A 20,273-nucleotide genomic window follows, 5' to 3' on the forward strand; every position below is an offset into this window, starting at 1 on the left:
ATGTCGATACGACCGCCCAATGCCGACATTAGGCTCAGTCGAAAGGACTCCCATGAGCTTGAGAAAGCGGCAGAGGAGAGACAAAGGGGGGTCGATACTGGATCTCGAGGCCGAGACCCCCGAGCTGGGTACGAGTACGAACAGGAGGAAAGGGAGGCTCGATCTATCCTAGACGAGGCCAAGCATTCCACCATTCCGGTTGCTGCCGTGGCCATTGCATCGGCCATCGCTGTCGAGGAGGAGCGGTCGCGGGAGCGCAGACGCCGCGAATACTCGGAAGACGGTTCTCGGGATCGATCCAGGCCTGAAAAAGATGCTGTTCAGGAGGATGCAGACAGGTACTACCGCGAGTCTGTGATTGCGCGAAAGATTGCTTCCGACGATATCCGGTCTCGCAGCAAGTCTCCCGAGGAATCCGTCGTGGATAAATGGGAGAAGCCATCCGCCGAAGAATCATTTGCCATCGTTTCACCGCCCAGCATGGAAGACAGGGAGCATGATGATGACGAGAATCCTTACGCACCTCCCAATGCCGATGTCAAGGTGGACAACGAGATCTATCCGCACCAGACCGATGCCTCAAGATTCAGGACCCGCGACTCTTCCCGTGAACGTCCATTGCTCAACATTGTCCGCCCTACGCCGGTGCCCAGCCCCGATCCCACGTCGGGAGCTGGTGAGGCGTTGAAGCAGCCAGCAGAGGTGCCTGCAACTAGAGAGCTTGAAAATGATTTGGTTGATTCATCCGAGGATGAGTCTGGTCACCAAGAGGAGGCGGCGCACTCGTCACCCAGCGGCAAGTCCGTCTCGTGGGGCGAAAACTCGACGAAGCGCTTCGTAGTCGAATCGCCCGAGGCTCGTAGCCGTGCCGAATCCCCAAACGAACCGGCTGAGGCGGAGGACAAACCCAGGCCCCGTCTCAGCAAGATTAGCCAATGGGGCAAGATCGCTGCCATGATGACCGCTGGCACCGCCGAGCCGACGACAGAGCTCGACAGACACACTGCCAAGCGGAGCGGCGACCTTCCTGCCGATGACGACGTCGATGGCGCACCACCTGTTCCTGGCCCCAAGCCAGTCAGCTCCGAGCCGGAACAGATGCCTGGGGCCTACGCCGACGATCTCGAGTTTGCGGCCACTGTCGCAGCTGGCCTGAAGGAGAGCGGCTTCGACCCTAATATTGTGATTGACGACCCAGCCTTCCGCCGTCGAGACTCTCGTCCGGGAACAAACGAGGACACCGTCATGGGCCATGTTGTTCCCGAGCGACCAACCCAGGATCCCGTACCAGTCCCATCCAAAGATGAAGTCCGAAAAGATGAGCCGCAAGTCGATGTGGCAAGAAGCAGAGAGCAAGAAGATGAAGAGGAGCTCTCCTTGACTGATACGGAGGACGAGGAAGATGAGAAGCCTCAGAAGCAAGAGAAGCAAGAGAAGCTTGACAAGCTCGAGAGATATCTTCAGATGAGGCGGTCCGGTGAGATCAAGCCCCCCTCTCCGCCTCAGGAGGAGCCGGTCGTCGAGCCACCGACTACACAAGATCGACCAGTCACCCCTCCCCCAAGAGGCAATGAGCGACGGAATATACTCGAGAACCTCCTTCAAAAGAGGCAATCGGGCGAGATTCGACCACCCCGGGAGGTGTTGGAAGCGGTAGAGTCGCGCAACTCGCAGCCAGTCCCCGAAACCCAGGACGAGGACGAGGGTGAGGACAAGAAGGCCAAGATGGAGAGGCTGGAGAAGTTTTTACAGACGAGACGGTCCAGCCCGCCCAATGAGCCTGAAGCGACAGAACCTGCAGCAAGGCACGATTCCGATGCTGAGCTGCCTCCAGCGGAGGCACTTGAACCAGAAGCTCTAGCGGACGACAGCGCTTCCGACGTTGCCCCTGCCGATAGGCCGAAGAAAAAGACTAAGAAGAAGCGACGAGACCGTTTAGATGAAGCGTCAACCATCTCTTCTCGCCTTGATGACGACCATTCCAAGCTGTCCATACCTGGTGACGAAGGCACCGAGATTTCAAGGATTTCGGTCCCTGGTGACGAGGCCACCGTGTTCAGCGTCGAAGACTGGGAGGATTGGGATAGCTCACCGAGGTCTACGCGGAAGTCGCTCGTTGCTTCGGAGCTGTCGACCTCCAGCAGGAGAAGCGCGCGGGGGAAGCGTCGGAGCGCTACGGAGAGAGACATTCGCCAAAGCCGCGGCGACGAGCCGCCACCATACCCGGGAGGTGACAGCCATGACGAACGCAGCGCGAGGCGCGAATCTCGGGACGACGAAAGAAAACCTAGAAACAGGGAGGCAAGGCACTACCAAGATAATGATAATAGCGAGAAACCTGTGCCCTCGCGTAAACGCAAAGACTCCTCCGGCAAGAAGTCCAACTTCTTCTCGGGCATCTTCAAGTCTGGCAACAACAAAAACGACAACAGTACCATCAACGAAAAGGGCGAGTCTTTTTTTGAGCAAGCCGGCACTCTTGGCGCGGGTGCCGGCCTAGCGAGCATTGCTGCGGCCGCAGCAAAGGCCTTGACTCGCTCAAATGCCGCCGATGTCTCCTCGGACCCGGAGAACATCTCGCGAGATCTCCCTGGCTCGAGCCGGGAGGACGAAGAGGATCACTACCCCGTGATTGCGCCCCGAGCGATTGCGATCGATCCCCAGTATGGCGACCTGCTCCCTCTGCCGCCCAGTCTACCGGGAACCCCCGTAGAGGCCAGCTTCGACGAGCTGCCGGGCCTGCCCGACAGTCGTCCTGGGACGCCGGTTGAGGATCGAAGCCGGAAATTCGAAAAGTCGCATCGCCGGCAACGAAGCAACCAAGAAAACAACCTGTCCAACTCCCGCAACAGGTCACATAGCAATACCGCCGTCCCCTTGGCACTGCTCAGGGGTATCGGGTCCAGGCCTTCCAGCCCTGTCTCTTACAAGACTTCCCGTACGCCATCCCGGCCGACGTCTTGGGACAGCACCAAAGAATTCATGCCCCTGATGCTTCTTGAGCATGCGCGGCGTGGATCGAACGAGAGAAGCCCCAAAGGCGGAGACTTACCGCCCCTGCCCCCTAGCGAAGCAACAAGTGAAGCTGAAGGGGGAGCCGTGTCCGACAAAGAAGAGCACAATGGGGGGAAGCTGCTGCCCGTCTTGCGACCGGAAGACTTCCGAAGCCCGTTGCCTCCCAACGATGGGTTCAACCTAGCTGATCGCTCACTCCGGCTGCAAACCCAGATACCCGGAATGGACAACGCCGTCACTGACGAGGAATCTTCGGGTTCTACCCCGAAAGCAGACGTGACGTACGAGCTGCCCGTCCATCCTACTGACAACACTCTAGGCGAAGCTGCGGCTGGTGATGACTACCGCCTCCCTGGTCCTAGAACGGCTGGTAACGATAGGCCATTGACGACAGACAATCACGACGAAGCTGTTCCCTTTGAGTCGACGCCTTCGTCGGGTCACTCAGCCAAGACAGTGGATGCTCCAGCCATACCGAGCCCCCCAACTCCTACTCAACGCTTCCTCTCGCCCCGCCAGGATCTTGTCCGCCATCCCTCCGATGATTTGACATCACCAGACGAACGCTCCGATGCCTTTGAAACGGCACACACCTCGCCTGCTGCCATGCATGAGGATGACCTCTATGAACCGGATCTGCCGCCCATCGAGCCATCGATGCTTGGCGCAATCCCCGAATTTTCAAGACCCGCAAAGTTTTTTGAGGACAAGGTACCGGACCATCCAACACCAGCATCTATGGACAGGGTGATTGAGACTTTGCCTAGCAATGAGAGCGTCCCAGAGGACCAGGGCCGCACCGGCGCCTTGCAAGAACCTGCTGAGGGGCCACTCGACGAGGGTGAGAAGAATGGGAACTGGAAGGAGAGCGAGTCCATATCATCGGGAGCGGAGCTTGAGCGCGACTTTTCTGCCCAGCCGGCGGCTGACGAGACATTGGCTGCGTTTGTCGGGATTCCGGATTCAGCTATCGACAAGGACCATACTCTAGATACCGAATACATTCCTTCAACTGAGTCTTTTTCCAAAGAGGAGCTCCCCCTTCAGGCATTGGAGCCTGCCCGTGATAAGCCAGAGGAGCAGTCTTGGGCCAAGGAGAGCAGGGGACAGCCTGTGATGGTCGAGGACGAGTCGGAGCCGGAGCCGGAACGTTATGCCCCTGGGCCAGAGCTTGAGTGGAAGTCTGAGCCGGTCGCAGTTTTTGAGCCTCTGGAAGAGGTTCATGAGGCGCCGTCCAACGAGGCCTTCGTCGACATCGTACCTGTGTCTGAGGAGGTCTCGTCTGACGTAATCGCGGAGTCAAGTCAACGCTCGGTTCCCGAGGAAGTTGAGGAAGAAATCGTCATCGGCACCCTACCAGCTGCAGCTCATAAGATCACTGAGGCCGCTGCTGAGCCAATTCTGGAGGATACGACGGAAGTCAAGGAACTTGAGCCTGTTCAACGGGATGCCGGGGTCCCTGAAGAGGAATACGCAAGGAAGCCTGCGACATCTACGGTCATTGAAGACTCGGAGGAATCAGATGAGGATGGCTCCTCATATGATGAAGAGGACGACTCAGAAGATTCGGAAGATTTTGAAGAATCCGAGGAGGAAGAAGAGAGGGTCAAACACCATGAGGTGGCGGGCGTCGCAAAGCGCGACGGGGAAGTGGAGCACGGGGTTCGTGACATGACGGCGTCTGTCGTCTCTCTTGGGGCCGAGTCTGTGGTGTCGACGAGCTCGAAGAAGAGCAAGAAAAAGAAGAAGAAGAAGAAGAAGAGAAAGAGGAGGAAGAAGAAGAGCAAGTCGGCGGCGGCGGCAGCCGCAGCAGAAGCTACAGCGCCGGAAACTTCCAACAATACCCCTATCCAACATACCTCAGATGTCGCAGAGACTCTTCCCACGGAGCTCAAAGAAACCGAGCGCAAGCCCCACGATGAAGTCATACAGCCTGCACCTGTTGATGCAGTAGAAGTGGTGGAGGAAACACCTGTGGATCTTACTAAAGATACCACTGCTCCTGAACCTGCCCGGGAAATCCCAGAACAGCTTACACGAGACACCGAAGAGGAAGCATTCGGTGAACAGGCGCGAGATGCCGTTGCATCCGCCGAGCCAACTCCTCGTGAAGGCTTAGAACCCGCACCTGAGCACACCATCCTGGCTGATACCGAAGAACGGCCATCAATTCCTCCAACCACAGTCGAGGAGACAAAGAACGATGAGCCGGCCGTCGATGACGAGCTTCAAAAGTGGGCTGCTACTGATAGTGAGCCGATTCCACAGGCGGACCGTTCTGGCGATGACAAGACGGAGGTGATCTTACCAGAGCTGGGCGACGAACAAGAGGGTGGAAATAGGGGTCTTCAGGTCGAAGATGAAGCCACTGCTGCCGAGGAGAAGCTCGAAGTTCTGGCTCCCCTGCCTCAAGAATTGCCCCCTCAAGGAGAGTCGCCATTACAGGAGGACACCTCTGCTCCCACAACCGTGGAGCTTCCTGGCGACGTGCTTGCCGAAATGGAAGACCGTGACTCACCTATTCAAGACCGAGAGGTTCTGGCGACGAATGAAGCCGTTCTAGCTGCGGAAGAGATGCCTATTGAATCTCCTGCCGTGGCCGAAGAAATTGTTGACTCGGAGAGCAAGGACACAGAAGCTCCGGTTCTCCATGAGGAGGCACCCGTTCCATTGGAGGGTTCTCCCTCGGCGGATCGTCAATGGAATGCAACCGACGACGAGAAACGCGAATATGACGAGACGGTTGCTGAAGCTGAGTACGAACCTGAGTACGAAGAGACGATTCAGCTGCCGACTATCATGGAAGAGCCTGAGCCTGCTCTCGAGGACGCGGTTGCTTCGGAGGGTGACAACACCGTGCCATCCGAAGCCGTTGAACATGCTCCGGTCTACAATGACCAATTGTCTCCGATTCTAGAGGAGTTGATGGAAGATCTACTGGAAGAGGCGGCTTCTGCAGAGAAGTCTGAAGGAATGACGCAACAAGACAGCGAGTCCAAGTCAGAACCCGTGCCAGACGAGTCAGCCTGGAACATTGGTCAATCTGAGGACCAATCCGAGCACGAGGGCACCGAGGAGACCAGAGTACTGGAGTCTATTGCCGAAGAATCGGAAGAGGACTCACTCGAACCAACACCAAATGAGGGTGTGCCGCGAACCATCGAGGAGATAGCGGGTGGCAAAGATGTCGACTCAGCTCCCAGTCAACTTCCATCATTTTCTTCGGAGATTTCTGAGCCACTGTTTTCCCAGGGCGATGCTCCGTCTGAGTATCCCACTCAGCAATCTCCCATTAGTGTTGAGCCAACGCAGACGGATGAGAGTTTTGCTGTCCCGGAGGAGCCTGCGCGGCCGCCTCCTCCTGTGCCGAACGCTGTTAACGAAGCCAATCCCAAGGCGACTGAACTCGAGTTTTCGACCCCTATGGAATCCGTTATTAATGTTCCTTCTGAGAATCCTACTCCGCAATACCCTGTTAGTGACCAGCCAACACGTATGGACGAGAGTTTTGCAGTCCCGGAGGAGCCTGCGCGGCCACCACCTCCTGTACCAAATGCTGCTGATGGAAGCACCGAACACCAATCTGCAGCGCCAGTGGAGCCTGCTACTGATGCTCCTTCTGAGCATTCTACCGAGCAAGACGGACTTCGTGCTGAGCCGACAGAGGCGAGCGAGAGCTTTGAAGTTCCAGAGGAGCCTTTGCGGCCGCCGCCTCCTGTGCCGAACGCGGCAGATGAAACCAACCATGAGGCGGCCGTCGAATCACCAGCCCCAATGGAATCCGTCGTTGATGATACCGCCCTAGATGAGTCTGACAAACCCGAGGCAGCCACACCGGCAGCTATCGATGCTGCTGATAATGTTCTCTTGGCTGAAGAGCGCGAGCGAATTGAGGAGCAAATCTCCACTCCGGCCCCCGACACTGTTCTCCAGGAGCCCGATCTCACTGAAGTTGTTCCACTAGAAGAGGGAGACAAGGACGAAGAACGGAACAAAGGTCCTGCAGAGGTGGATGCCAAGCTACACGACGATGCGGCAGTTGAGCAGCCCTCTAGCGCTGATCTGGACCAAGACGGTGTGCCTCAGGAACACCAAGCCGCACTGGACTCGAGCCCTTCTGAGGAACGCAAAGAAGATAACGAGGCTAAGCATGACGAAGTCAAACCTCTACCAGAGTCTGAGTCCCTTCCGCCGCAGGAAACCAGCCGCGAACTTGATCTGGAGCCCGAAGCGGAGCATGAGGCTGTGGACGATGAATTAAAGCCGTCAACAGATGACATCGAATTAGAGACGGAGGACTCTGAAGAAAAATCAAGGGAGACCCAAGCCGATGCTGCTGAATCCGATGCTCACCTCGATACTGAGCCCCATGTGGAACTCCCTTCAACTCAAGAGGTGGAGCATGCGCCTCAAATGGAGGAAAACGACAACGTGACTCTCGATGTGGAAAAGACCGAGGAGAACGCAGAAGCTCCTGGCCAATCTGAAGCAGCTGACCCGGCTGATACTTTGGAACCCTCGGTGGAAACCAGCTTCCCTCAAGAGCCTGACATGACCTCTGAATTGAATCGACCTACTGCACAAGAAGCTGAACCCGTTGCTTCACCAGCCATCCCAGCAGACACTGACAAAGATGTGGAGCTTGAGCGCTCGATACAACCTCAAACTTCCGATCAAATGGATCTCGCACAAGGTGGCGAGGCCAAGGATGCTCCCCAAGAGGTGGATGAGCCACAGACTGAAGACGCCCTTGTACCGCAAGAGGCTCAGACACCGACGGAGATGGAGCTCGCTCAGCCTGCCAATGAAGCCCAAGAGACAGCTGTAACTACAGGTCAAGACCAAGTCGAGGTACCAGCAGAGACTCTCAAGGATGACTCGATCAGCGCCACGTCGCCAAGTTCAGATCTAGTCATGGACACTAAGGATGGATCACACTTGGACAATGATCCTGCCGTTGTCGACGAAGCACACTCCGAGCCTGCAGATGCTCCAGAATCTGATGTTCCCGAAACCAATCTCGAGGTCGCGCCGATTGCCGAAGACAAGCCCGAAGAACTTCCCTTGGAACAGGCACTGAATGAAGCCCAGCAGGAGCAAAAGCCGGACGAGCCCAAAGAAGAGCTGAAGTCTGATGAGCCTGAGCTGGAGCCGGTAGCTGAAGAGGCCCCCAAAGGTTCCGAAACTGGTCTCGAAGAGGCTCAGGCTGGACCATTGCCGGAGGAGCATCTACAGGAATCGACGTCGGAGACTCAGGAAGGACCTATTCTCGAGGAACACAAGCTGGAAGAGCCACATCTCGAGGAAGCTGTGGCTGAGCAGAAAGACGAAGCTCAGTATCCATCAACTGCGGAAGAGACGTCGGCTCCTCGCCCTCTAGACCCAACTGAAGAGGAGAGCCTTGCGCCTCAGCCCGCCGAGCTTGACACAGCCCTGAAGCCTCAGGTAACGGAACCGACCCAGCACGACAAATCGGAGGAGCCTTCAATGCCAGAGAGAACCATTGGTACGGAAAGCGATGTACCGGTCGACCCTGCCGCTCCCGGTTCAGAACAATTACCACCGACTGAGGCAGTAAGTGTGCCGATTGAGGAACCACTATCTATCGAGCGGGCTGATCAACGCGAACCTGAGTCTGCTTTGCCAGCTGAGACTCCAAGGCAGGCTTCCCAGGAACTCACAAAGGAAAACTTAGAGTCAGTTGAACCTGCTGATTCTGAGCCCCGACAGCCGAAACCTGTGGAAGCAAGGTCAAACTCCGTTAGGACTGGATCAATGCACTTGACCGTACCTGGACAAGAACAGGACTCAGGAAGCGAATACGACAGTGACGATAGTTACGATGCTTCCTCCGTGGCTTCAGATATGTCATATCAAACCGACTTTTCGCGAGGACCGAATGACTCAACGACAAGGCTTACTGGCTTCGAGGTGGTCGCGACTCCGCGTGCAGAATCACGCCCCCATCGAGACCGACGCGGAAAGAAGAAGAAGAAGAAGAAGGGACACAAAAGCAAGCACAAGCGCAAGAAGTCGCGAGGCGGAAGCGAGCCATCAAACTCGCTGACGAGTCTCAGCGAATCGGTCCCGACGACTTCGAATCCCAGCCTCGAGGGTAGCGTGCCCAGTCTTGTTGTGGAGCCACCTGTTGATCAGCCTCAAGTTCCAGTACAATTGGAGGCTGGACATGTACCCGCTGGGCCCGATGGTACGATGACCCAGCCTGGTAATGCCAACAGCCAGCCCTCTACAGAGGATGATCTGTTTTCGAGATTTGCGGATGACCCTGAGCTGTCACCATCGGAGCAGGCTAAGTTGATCGAACGCGCCGCTGCATCACCGGACTTGGAGACCATCCTGGAAGAGGCCGTCGGAGAGGAACCAGAGAAACCACAACACAATGAATCTCCAGACTTGCCCGGAAATGAGGCTGCCGAGGTCCCACGCTCGTCTGAAGCGTCAGAAAACGTCGAGCTGAAGCCAGTAAATGAACTTGGATCGAATGTACGAGAGGATTCCACAACAGAAACCTCTCAGGAGCCGACTGCTTCCGAACCGACTGCTTCCGCACCCGCGGAGGATGAATCAGATATCCAATGGGACATGTTCACAGGCAACTGGGGAAACTCCTCCGGCAGAAAGCCTGAATCCGGCCTCATGGAGAGCCCTGAGATTACCCGGGGCAGCAGAAAAATCCCCGAGCACGCAGATGGCAGCTCGATGCAAATCATCCAGGACGCACCTCTGGTCGACGAGCCCTCTGAGATCTTGACGCCGCAGCGAAGGGACAGCCAAACGGAGCAGCAGATACCTGTCCACACTCCAGACAACGCTGAGCGCGCAGGCTCGCAGTTACGAAGCGAGAAGCGAGCTTCGTCCGTTCCCGGATCTCAGTCGCCGAAAAAGGGCTCGAGGCCCGCTAGTCAAGGCGGCGAGAAGTCCGACAGGTGGTTCGGGTCACTCTCAGGAGGCATTTCTCTCTTCTCTGAGCGGTTTGGCAGTCCCAGGAAAAAGAAGACAAAGGACAGAGACAAGGACCCTGTAGGGGGAGACGACAAGGAAGACCCCAAGGAGGAGTCTTTTTTAGGGAATCCAGCTCTTCGGCAAAGCGGTGACGAGAGGAGCTGGGAATCAAATCAAGCGGACAGAGAGGACATGATTGACGACTTTCTGCACGGAGGTGGCCTCCCTACCACTCCCAAGAGGCGCAGAAAGCGTCACGATCCCTCTGACGCACCCACTACACCAAAGCGGAGCGAAAGCATTGTGGAAGCAAGAGATGACGAGGGTGCACTTGTAAAGAAGGGTGAGCGTGGAGGTTTGTTCGGGGGGGAATTAGTCGAGAGCCCGGTTCTCGAGGCCACGGAGCCCCTGGGGCCGTTTGAGTTGTTGAGGCGGCATTCCGAAGTGGAGGATCCAATCGGTGGGCTACTCCGGGAGGCATCGGAAATCTCGGTGCTCCCGCCAATGGACATGATGTCTGAAATATCCGACTACGAGTTGTCTGACTATAGGTTGTCGCCCCCCAGAGCATTGCCCGCGGTTGAAGAGCAGCCGGAGGCTGAGGCCGAAGCGACAGCCTCGGAAGTTGGCTTTTACAGAGACAGTGGGTTTGCCCCGACTCCTTCGCTCGACCGATCAAGGAGACATAGCACAAACACGATCATCCTCGAAGAGGACGGAGAGAAGCAGCTTGACAGCGAAATCGATGCCGACTGGATTGAAGCGGCCATGGCACAGCTCAAGACGCCCGAGCCAATACAGAGAACGCCGGAGCGGCAGCCCCAGAGACGCCTACGACGGTCCACGCTGGGCGGCCAAAGACTACGAGATTCCGCTTCGTTACGGGAAGCGGCACAGGACCCGGACAGGAAGACAATACCGGGAACAAGGGAGCGAGTGTTGACAGGAACAGGAACGCGACCAGAGACTCCCTCGGGGAGATCCAGTCCTACAAAGAAGGGCTACGGGGCCATCGCCGGCGGAGGATTTGCGTCACGCCTCTCGAGCGGCAGGGCGTCACCAATGACCGTTTCCACGGAACGATCCGACACGCTCCCGACGCTGCGACGGTCAGTGACCTCGCCGGTGGCAGCGCCACTACGAAGCCTGCGACGCGCAGTCAGCGCGTCGATTGGGCCGGGGCTGCAGCGCCCGGAGTCGCCGTCGCTGGCGGTGCTGCCGGTGGTGACGGAGCAGCCGCGGAGCGTCTCAGACAGCCACATCCCGTCAGCCACCAAGAACCAGGCGGGAGAGGCAGCGCGGGCCGACCCTGGTCGAGGGACGCCCAATAGCGGCGCAGCGCGGCAGCGGACCCCTGAGCGGCTGAAGAGCTCGGGCGGCAGCACAGTGCGGTCGTCGTCGAACCCATCGCCGCCGCTGCTGAGACGGGCGGAGAAGCGCATGTCGCTGCGCGAGCCAAACGTCGCCAGCAGCGACCACGGCGGCTTCGACAGCACCAGCAGCGCGCCCCTTGCGACCAAGTACCCGAACCCCAGCACCACGTCGATCCCCAACATCAGCCCCATCCCGACGCCGTCCATTGCGGGCTCGATTGCCGACTCGATCGCGGGCATCCTCGACCCCAGCCCGATGCCCGCCTCGTGCTCCTCGTCGCCGACCAAGAAAGCGCCATCCAAGGCAGCGTCCGAGCCGCCGGTCGCCAACGAGGGCCGTGTGCGCGCAAAGGACAAGACGGACGTATACGTGAGTGCACAAGAAACGATTCCTTGAAGCTCTCGTCCCCTGATTAGTGCCCGCAAATGACCTGATCCACCGGCGTGCATGAGCACAGTCTGTCTGAGCGCTGCCTCTCTTTTTTTGTCTCCCCCTCTTATCTTGTTTTTTTTTTTTTTTTTAATTTCTCCTTCTGCCACCGCCCAGCCACCCCAAAAAAGTGTCAGCGCTCTTGACCGCCCAGCCTCGTGACTTTTGGCACCGCCCAACTGCTGGCAAAGGCTCTGCACCCTCACGGCTTCTCTGGCTCTCATCTGTCGCCCGAAAGTGCTTGCATGCCGCGTCTGGTCATTTGCGGGCATCTCTGCAGTTCCTGACTCTATTTTTTCGTTTTCTTCTTACTGTCCACTGTAGCTCTTAATCTGATTCCATTTCTTCTCTCGACTTGCCTCGTCTCTCTGCCGGTCTCGTCTGGTCGGCATCGCCTCGTTCTAACATACTGGCTTCTTCTTAGGATGGGTACGGCGAGGGCCGCATCGGCTCGCCTCTATCTCCCACAAGGCCGCACAGCATGCGTCGACGCCAGAGTATGCAAGTCCTCGAGCTCGAGGCCCGCGTCGAGCAGCTCATAGCCGAGAACCGCCTGCTCTCCGACGCCCGCCACAGCACCGACCAGCACCTGAGCCACCGCGTCGTCACCGCCCTTTCCGACCGGGACACCCAGATCGAGAGCCTCAAGCAGACGCTCAAGTTCCTCCGCGGCGAGGTCTCCCGCCTGACCGAGGTCAATGAGGGCCTCACCAGCGCCAATGCCGAGCTGGCCAGCAAGGACAACAGCCGCTACGCAGACCTGCAGGTGACGGCCGACCGGGGCGGCAACCAGGATGCCCTCATCCAGGCCCTGCACGAAAAGGACGCCCAAATCGCCGACCTGACGGCCAAGCTCGATGCCGCCAAGGAGCGCATCCGCGAGCTGCAGCGCCAGATCCTCGAAACCAAGGCTGCCGACGTGCAGTTCCTCAACATCAAGGACGAGGACTATTTTGACCACCGCTGCCAGCAGCTCTGCTCCCACGTCCAGCAGTGGGTGCTGCGCTTCTCCAAGTTCTCCGACATGAGGGCCTGCCGCCTGACCAGCGAGATCAACGATGAAAAGGTCATCGACCGCCTTGACAACGCCGTCCTCGACGGCACTGACGTCGACAGGTACCTCAACGACAGGGTCCGCCGGCGGGACATTTTCATGTCCATGACCATGAACATGATTTGGGAGTTTGTCTTTACCCGCTACCTGTTTGGCATGGACCGCGAGCAGCGACAGAAGCTCAAGTCGCTGGAGAAGCTGCTGACCGAGGTTGGCCCTCCGCAAGCGGTGCGCCAGTGGCGTGCCGTTACCCTTACCCTGCTCTCGAAGCGTGATTCGTTCAAGAGGCAGCGAGACCTGGACACGGAAGCCGTCGTTCAGGCCATTTACCAGACCCTATGCAAAGTCCTCCCGCCACCGTCCAATCTGGAGGCACAGATTCAAGCCCAGCTGCGAAGGGTCATGCACGAGGCCGTCCATCTCTCCATTGAGATGCGCACGCAAAAGGCCGAGTACATGATGCTGCCGCCCCTACAACCGGAGTACGACGCGGACGGCGAGCTCGTGCAGACCGTCCAGTTCAACGCGTCCATGATGAACGAGCGGAGCGGATCGCTCAAGATGACCAACGAGGAGCTCGAGGAACGCGGCGCCATTGTGCGCGTCGTCCTCTTCCCTCTGGTCGTCAAGAAGGGAGACGACGACGGCTCCAACGACGAGGAGATTGTCGTCTGTCCCGCCCAGGTGCTCATTGCCCGCAGCAAGCTCACGCGCCAACCCACGCCAGCATCTACTGACGGGGGGAGAGCTTCTACGGGCACAGGCCGTCTGAGCGGCGGCCCACCGTCTCCCGAAACTAGACCGTCCAAAGCTGTCTAAGAGAGAAGGGGGAAGTGCTTGCGCGAGCAAGTTGATGATGATGACATTATGACTTTGATTTCTACTTGGTCCGGTTGGAGACAAAAGTTGAGCGAAGGCGATTCACGTGTTTCTCCTTTTCCTTCTTCTTCTTTATTCCTGGTTTTCATTCATCTACATATATGGCTTTGATCCATGTCATGGTTTCCTGTTAATTGTCGCTTTTACGGTGCTGCTATGACTTGTTTCTTTTTTCTTTCTCTTTTTCTTTATTCTACTTTTACTATGGGATGAAATGCGGGTTAAGAGAGCAACATGTTCAGCATGTTTGATGATACGATATCCTGCAATGATGGATAATGAGACTTTCGATATACTCTGGGCTTTTGTACCTAATTCAAACTGTTTCTGAATTTTTTTTCTTTCCAACGTTTCGTGTCTCTTGGTTTTGTTTTGCTCGGAAGTCATGACTATGTACGAACTCTTTCTTGATGCTAGAATTATGAGATTTGATCGAAAGATTATGACTTGAATGAAAGAAAGCTAGAACATCTCCACTAATACACACCTTCAATGGCACCATTTTCCCTCGCGTCCAACGGCCGTGATTGTCTGCCCGAGGTAAGGGTAGGACACAAAGCGAGACAAAAATCCCAGGTCAGTGCTAGTAGTACATAGCATCAAATAGTATCCTGCAGGTCTGAGCGAATTAGATTTGGGGCTGCTTTTCTGTCCTCCAGGAGTAATAACTAGCGGAAACCTGCATGCATCCAATGGGCGTCTTTACGTAGTATTACTCGTACGAGTCGAAAAATTGGAGTTGGAGTTGGAGTTGCGTTTGGGCATCGATGCTGATATATGGCAGTTCTCTCCAACTGTTGGGCAAACTTTTGACTCGCTCAATCTGGGCATATATGTATGTCCGACGCATAAGCCTGGAATTCTATAGACGAGCTTTTCGCTCTGATTGGATCATTCATAAACTGAGTCATTTCTTCATCGATTCTATCGCTCCTTGGCTATATACAGCTGGCATAGTGGTAGTCACCTCCTCAGCCAGCCACTCATTCTCCCGCGTCTCAAGACGCCTCCTTCCGATCCACCATCCGCCTCCATCCCTCCAGCGTCCTCGAGACGTCGCCGGCCTGCTTCTCGCCGTGCGTCTCCGCAACCATGCCCAGCAGCCACCGCAGCCGCGTCGTCCGACCCCAGTCCCCTCCTTGCAGGTCCCGCGTCACCACCTCCGCCACGCGCGCCAGCACCTGCGGCGAGGCGGCATTCACCAGCGCCCGCTGGACGCCGACGCAGCGCTCCAGGCGCCGGAGCAGCTGCCGGTTGTTGAGGTGCGGCCCCTCCATGTACCACTGGCCGATGCGGTCGACGAGCGCCATCTTGGCTTGAATCTCGCGCGCGGCTTCGTCCGGGTGCGCGTCCGGCGGGGTCGTGATGCGAGGGAGGTCGAGAATCTCCCAGTGCAGCGGCCGTGTGATTTCGGGGTCTTTGATGATGCGCTCTAGGTAGGGAACCCAGGCTTCCCAGCCCCATGATGTCGTGATTTGTGAGTCTTGACCAAGGCGGGCTCGGACGGCTTCGTAGAGCTGCAGGGCCAGTCGGTGGTCGTCGCATATTGTGGCAATGGTACGAGCCGTGTCGATGGTCATTCGAGAAGCCGGAAGAGAGGATATGGCGTGGATGAGGGCGTCTGTCCTGTTGATATCCTTAAAGAAGCCGTAAAGCTCTGGCAAAACCTTGTTGGCGCTGGGAAGCCCATGTATTGCTGAGAACAAAGCCGCCCATCGCTGTGATAGGGAGCTGTACTCTGTTCGCGTAACCTCAAAGTGGGCGGTGGTGCCGATGACCTCTGCTGATTTGAGTCGAGCGACTATAAGCTGCCACAGCTGGACGGATCCGAGGTCGATCTCATGAGACGCGATGAGATCTCGGTAAGATTGGACGAACTCTTCGTTTGTCCAAGTGGAGTTGTATGCCTTGGCCATCAACCAGGCAAAGCGGAGCCTCCGGCTCGCCTCGACATCTTGCTCGTGTTGTAAAAATAGAGTGCTAATTTCGGCATCAATGCCATGCAATTGCATGGGGCTCAATGTTGAGAGCGCTTCTCCGAATTGAGATGCAGCGCCAATCCAGCCTGAGAGAAGATTGTTGTTACTCGCTTGGGCAACGACAAACGAACGTGCCAGGGTTGACAGGTCCTCCATCTGAACCTGAGCACGGATCGACGCCGGCATGAGACTCATCATTTTTCGTGATAACCTGATGTTCTGATAGCCACCTCCTGACGAGCACACAATAGCAGCAAACGTGGTCCACAGGTCCGGTAGAACGACGCTGTCGGGAGCTTCGCGTTGGGCGATATCAAGACCGGTCAAAAGGGAGCGACGAATCCGAGTGATGAGCCAGTCTGCCATCTTCGGATTTGATATCCTGTCTCTCGAAGCCTGGTCAAGGGGGTCCATCAAAAGGCGCATCTCTTCCACAGAAAGACTTGCGGTTTCCATTTTGCGAAAGTATTTGCGCTGAAACAGCCTCAACCGGACTTCCAATGCCTTCTCGTCCACGACATCAAGCCGGGCAACCCTGCGTCGCAGCTCCTTCAGCACGCGGGGTACTCTTGCGGGTATGGGGACGTCTTGATACACATATTCGGCTGCAATGGCTTCTGCAGTAGCCGCTACAGTGGCTTCTCCGGTTGATGCGCTGGCAACGATGGCCTCTTCTGGTGGGGGTTGAATGAAGGGCTTGTCGGCATCGGATTTTTCGAGCCATGAGATGAGCCTCTCGAAGAGCGCCGAGGGACCGATTGACTGCTTCCTCCTCTTCCGTTCCTCCACGGTAGACGGCGGCTCCCACTTGCACTCGCTGGGGACCCAGGCAACGTCAAAGTGCCACAGCGGGGGATACGTGGCCGACGAGGGCATGATGCCCGTCATGCTGCGCTTGCCCAGCGGGCGGCGGCGGCTCTCGAGAGGCCCGGAGTGGGAGCTGATTCGTCGGCATGGCGCGGCAGCGGAAAACTGGCGGTGATAGCGGTCAATGGCCTGGCGAAGCATCGCGTCTGTGATCCAGATGGCGGAGGAGTGAGGAGACACGATCCCCCGGGGCGGGCATTGCGCCGCTGACCGCACCGACATGGCAGCGCTGCGGACGGGTGAATTTGGCGGGATGGCAGTGAGAGTTATCGACGAGCCATTGCAGCTGGCGTCCGGCGTTAGGGAAGCTGTCGCCGCCTGGGTGGGCCGAGCTGCTGCGTGTTCGCGGGTTTTGCTTGCAAGATTCCTCGAAGCTTCACGAGATTCGATGCTCAATTGCGGGCTGTCGGGAAAAACTGTAGTTCCGGTGGGGGAGCCCTGGAATTTCGGGGGGCCTTGGGATTAGGTCATCACAATGGGGTCCTCCGTAACAGAAGAGACGAGACGGAGACTGCTGGTGGTCGGTGCAGGTACATTGCGCCGGGGCACCGGGTACCTTCAATGGACACGGACCACGCACCTCAGTCGCCGTACCCAACGGCCCCCCCAGCATGTCATGTGCGCCGCGCACCAATCGGGATGCGTTGTAAGAGCGAGGTACAGCGCAATAACGGTGACGGGTCCTGTCAAGGAACATGATATCCGAACGCCGTCAGCGTCAGTGACGGTACATGCAACAGTACCCTTAACATTAACCCATCCGCTCCGCCTCACTCGCTCACGCAACCCCCCGGCCTTCCAATCTCGGGGCTCCAAATGAGCTGACGGGGCAGATCCATGCATGGCCGATCCATCCTTGCATATGATGCCGAACGAGCAGCTGCTTCTAGGCTGTTGTTTGCATTCGCTAGCTCGCCAGTTCGCCAACCCGCTTTCGCTTGCCTCCCCTGAGCATCAAAAAGACACTCTGCTCTGTTTCACTGAGCTCTCCCTGAAACCATATTACCAGACAAAGACGCAGCCGAGGCGAGACAGGGCGAACAGCTAAAGAAAAGACACAACAAAGCTCGAAACAAAACAAACAACAAAAGGACGGAGTGGCACACCAGTACTTGTAGCTCACCGCACCTCACCGCATCGCACACCCCCCACGAGACCACCGGAGCTTGCCCACAGCTCGCCAGCCTGCCCTCGCATAAGCTTCGTCCGCATTCATAACCCCCGGCGCATCATCATATCTTCGACTGCCCAGCTCGCTGCGGGCTCCATGGCTCTGCGTGTCCCTTCGTTGTTGCTGTCCAACCTCGAAAGTCGCTTATGAAAGTTGCTGATGGAGCCCGTGGTGTACGACGAGACGCCTCTAGCCGACTACCTCAGAGGTATGCTATGTTGCGGTGCCCGCATTGCTGGCCTGTCTCTCCCCCCTGAGTCGCGCGCATGCTAACAGGTGGACGTTGAACACTCAAAGATGGAGGTAACCTGTCGGAGGCGGAATGGGCTCCTATAGATGGCACTCCCGATCACCGGTCGACGATAACGTCCGATTCCTCGCCGCCTGCGAGCCCGACCCCCTTTGCGCCGTCCGGCCGCCCGTTGGTCAAGGCTCGATTCCGCAATGCTGCTGCCAGCAAGCCGGAGCCCGTCGAGCAGTCACAGGCGCAGCCATTGTCGCTGCAGTCACTGAGGAAAAGCTGCTCTGTATGTTGAACACCTCGGCCGCTCCTTGAAGCTTCACCGCTTCTGCAACCACACCGCAGTAGCTAACTTGGGCCGGATTCGGTTCGTTTAGGCCCTTCTCGCCGCGAGCCTCGATGGCGCAGACAACGCCCGCTTCCTCGAACAATTCAGATATACAATCATAGCCTCGCAGCTGCTCAATGGCCACTCCCTGCCCGGATACCGCCCGCCTGCCCTGAAGTCGCCGGGCTCGACCGCGGATAACAATGACCATCCTCTGCTCTCGACCGAAGGTATTATAGTGTCCGTCGTCGGAGCGCTAGCTCTCGCAGTCTTCCTAAGCTGGGCACTGAGTAGTGCGCCATCGCATGTGACGAAACGACGCCTAATATTGGTGCTTATTATTGCTGCAGCGGCGGTGCTGGTAGGACAAGTCTTTGTGCGACGGCAGTGGCTCCGCTACCGCAGAGAGCAGGCCCTGGCTGAGATTTCCACCTTTATCACGAACTCGCAAAACTTTGACAGCGCAACTGAGGCCACGCTCTCTCTCGTGCAGGAAGTCGAGCTTGTCTCGCGCGGCTATCGAATGTCAGTGCTGGCTTTCCACCCCTTTGCTCCTTGCCGTGGCCCTTCAGCGAGCGCGGCTACATCTGATATGCATGGCGAACTGACACCCTCACAGTAGCGTGCCTCTTCCACCAGTCAGCCGACTCGAGGATCGTACGCAAAGCAGAAAATGCGTTCGGCTGCGAAGGGCGCTCAAGAATGCGTTTGCGGATGTTCTTCAGACGTACAACCAGGTGTCTGACGTTGTCAGGGGTTTCGCTGAGCAGGTGGAGCTGGAGAAGTACTATGACATGTACGACGTGAGCGACTTTGACATTTCGGATTCCCGCCTGGGCTTCAATGCTGCCGAGTTTGACGACCTAGAGTCGCTGAGGACGTTGAAGGTGCTGGCCGCGCGGTTTCATACTACGCGGAAGATGCTCCTCTGTGCTCTGTTGGCTCTGGATGCGAATGGAGAGGTCAAGGATTTACTCCGCTGGACGGCTGCGGTGGAGTCTCTGCAGAGCGTCAACATTTTGACCAAGTCTGTGTTTGAAAAGCTGCAAGGGATACTAAGCGAGGAAGAATGTGAGTGGCCATGTTTTGCATTTGGGTCCAGCCTCTCTCCAATTCGTTTGTTCTTGTCATTGGATCTTTACAAATCTGTGGATTTTGCTGATGAATTCATATAGCATTTCCCTTGCCGCCGACTCCTCAACTGCCTTTGACGCCGGGCAAAGAGCGATGGCGCTCACAGCTGCGGAAGCTCAACTCCATGTCCACAGGAATCCGAGGCTTGCAAGCCAAGCTTCACTTGCTGCGAGAAGAATCCGACAGGGCGCTAGACGACTCCAATGACATCTCCGAAATGGGGCCCAATCTCATGTCGCAATACGACTCTATTGGAGTGGACCTCAGGATGCTTATGGCGGCATGGGAAGAGGGCAGAGCTGCTCTGGCCCAGGGCATTGACAGGAACGAGAAGAGACTCTCGTCCATCAGCACGTTGCTGTCGCCCGCCAGCTCGCTCAGCGGGCTTACAACGATAGGCGAAGGAGGCACAGCAGACGCATTCAAGGCTCTCACGGGAGAATCACCGCCGGCTTCGGACATTCACGACGCGTCAGACGACCAGGAAGTGTTTGAAGCCGTAGCCAAGCCGCGGCCGCGGAGCATGCTGACGCGAGAGGAGAGGATCGCAAAGGTGAAAGAGGAAAGGGAGCAGAGGGCACAGGCACGGCAGCAGCTGGAGGCGACCAAGGGCATGCTGAGGGAGCTGGAAACAGTCATCAGCCTACGACCTCAGAAGCGAGCCAGTGCCCCTGCCCCAGCCCGCGTCTCGCTGTGAACTCGGTCTACGCGAGTCTGGACGACATTACCCTTCCTGCACTTTATGTAACATGTACAGGCGCACAACATCACACGTCACTCATTCACTTTCTGACCTTTTTTTCTTCTTCTTTTTTTCTTGTCTTTCTTGGTTGGTCTAC

At 57.1% G+C, this 20,273-nt stretch overlaps 4 protein-coding genes across 4 annotated transcripts; 3 read left to right on the forward strand and 1 right to left on the reverse strand.

Moving 5' to 3' along the window:
- On the forward strand, positions 1–3,294 carry BBK36DRAFT_1117764 (hypothetical protein; the record flags this gene model as incomplete). The annotated part of the gene is made up of 3 exons (XM_024890395.1): positions 1–1,257; positions 1,324–1,705; positions 1,802–3,294. Coding segments are annotated over 3 exons (3,132 nt in total), but the record flags the coding sequence as incomplete, so codon positions are not given.
- Positions 3,295–12,262: 8,968 nt separating this feature from the next.
- On the forward strand, positions 12,263–13,654 carry BBK36DRAFT_1117837 (hypothetical protein; the record flags this gene model as incomplete). The annotated part of the gene is made up of 1 exon (XM_024890404.1): positions 12,263–13,654. The coding sequence occupies one exon, from the start codon at positions 12,263–12,265 to the stop codon at positions 13,652–13,654; it is 1,392 nt and encodes a 463-aa protein (XP_024750439.1).
- A 1,058-nt stretch (positions 13,655–14,712) lies between these two features.
- On the reverse strand, positions 14,713–16,782 carry BBK36DRAFT_19708 (hypothetical protein; the record flags this gene model as incomplete). The annotated part of the gene is made up of 1 exon (XM_024897885.1): positions 14,713–16,782. One exon carries the CDS (start codon positions 16,780–16,782, stop codon positions 14,713–14,715), a length of 2,070 nt encoding a protein of 689 aa, XP_024750440.1.
- Positions 16,783–17,890: 1,108 nt separating this feature from the next.
- Positions 17,891–20,131, forward strand: BBK36DRAFT_1133234 (hypothetical protein; the record flags this gene model as incomplete). The annotated part of the gene is made up of 5 exons (XM_024892076.1): positions 17,891–17,948; positions 18,035–18,258; positions 18,350–18,825; positions 18,920–19,371; positions 19,476–20,131. The coding sequence occupies 5 exons, from the start codon at positions 17,891–17,893 to the stop codon at positions 20,129–20,131; spliced, it is 1,866 nt and encodes a 621-aa protein (XP_024750441.1).
- Positions 20,132–20,273: the final 142 nt, after the last annotated feature.

This window comes from Trichoderma citrinoviride (genome assembly GCF_003025115.1).
Source record: "Trichoderma citrinoviride strain TUCIM 6016 unplaced genomic scaffold BBK36scaffold_6, whole genome shotgun sequence".
In the NCBI taxonomy this organism is placed as follows: Eukaryota; Fungi; Ascomycota; class Sordariomycetes; order Hypocreales; family Hypocreaceae; genus Trichoderma; species Trichoderma citrinoviride.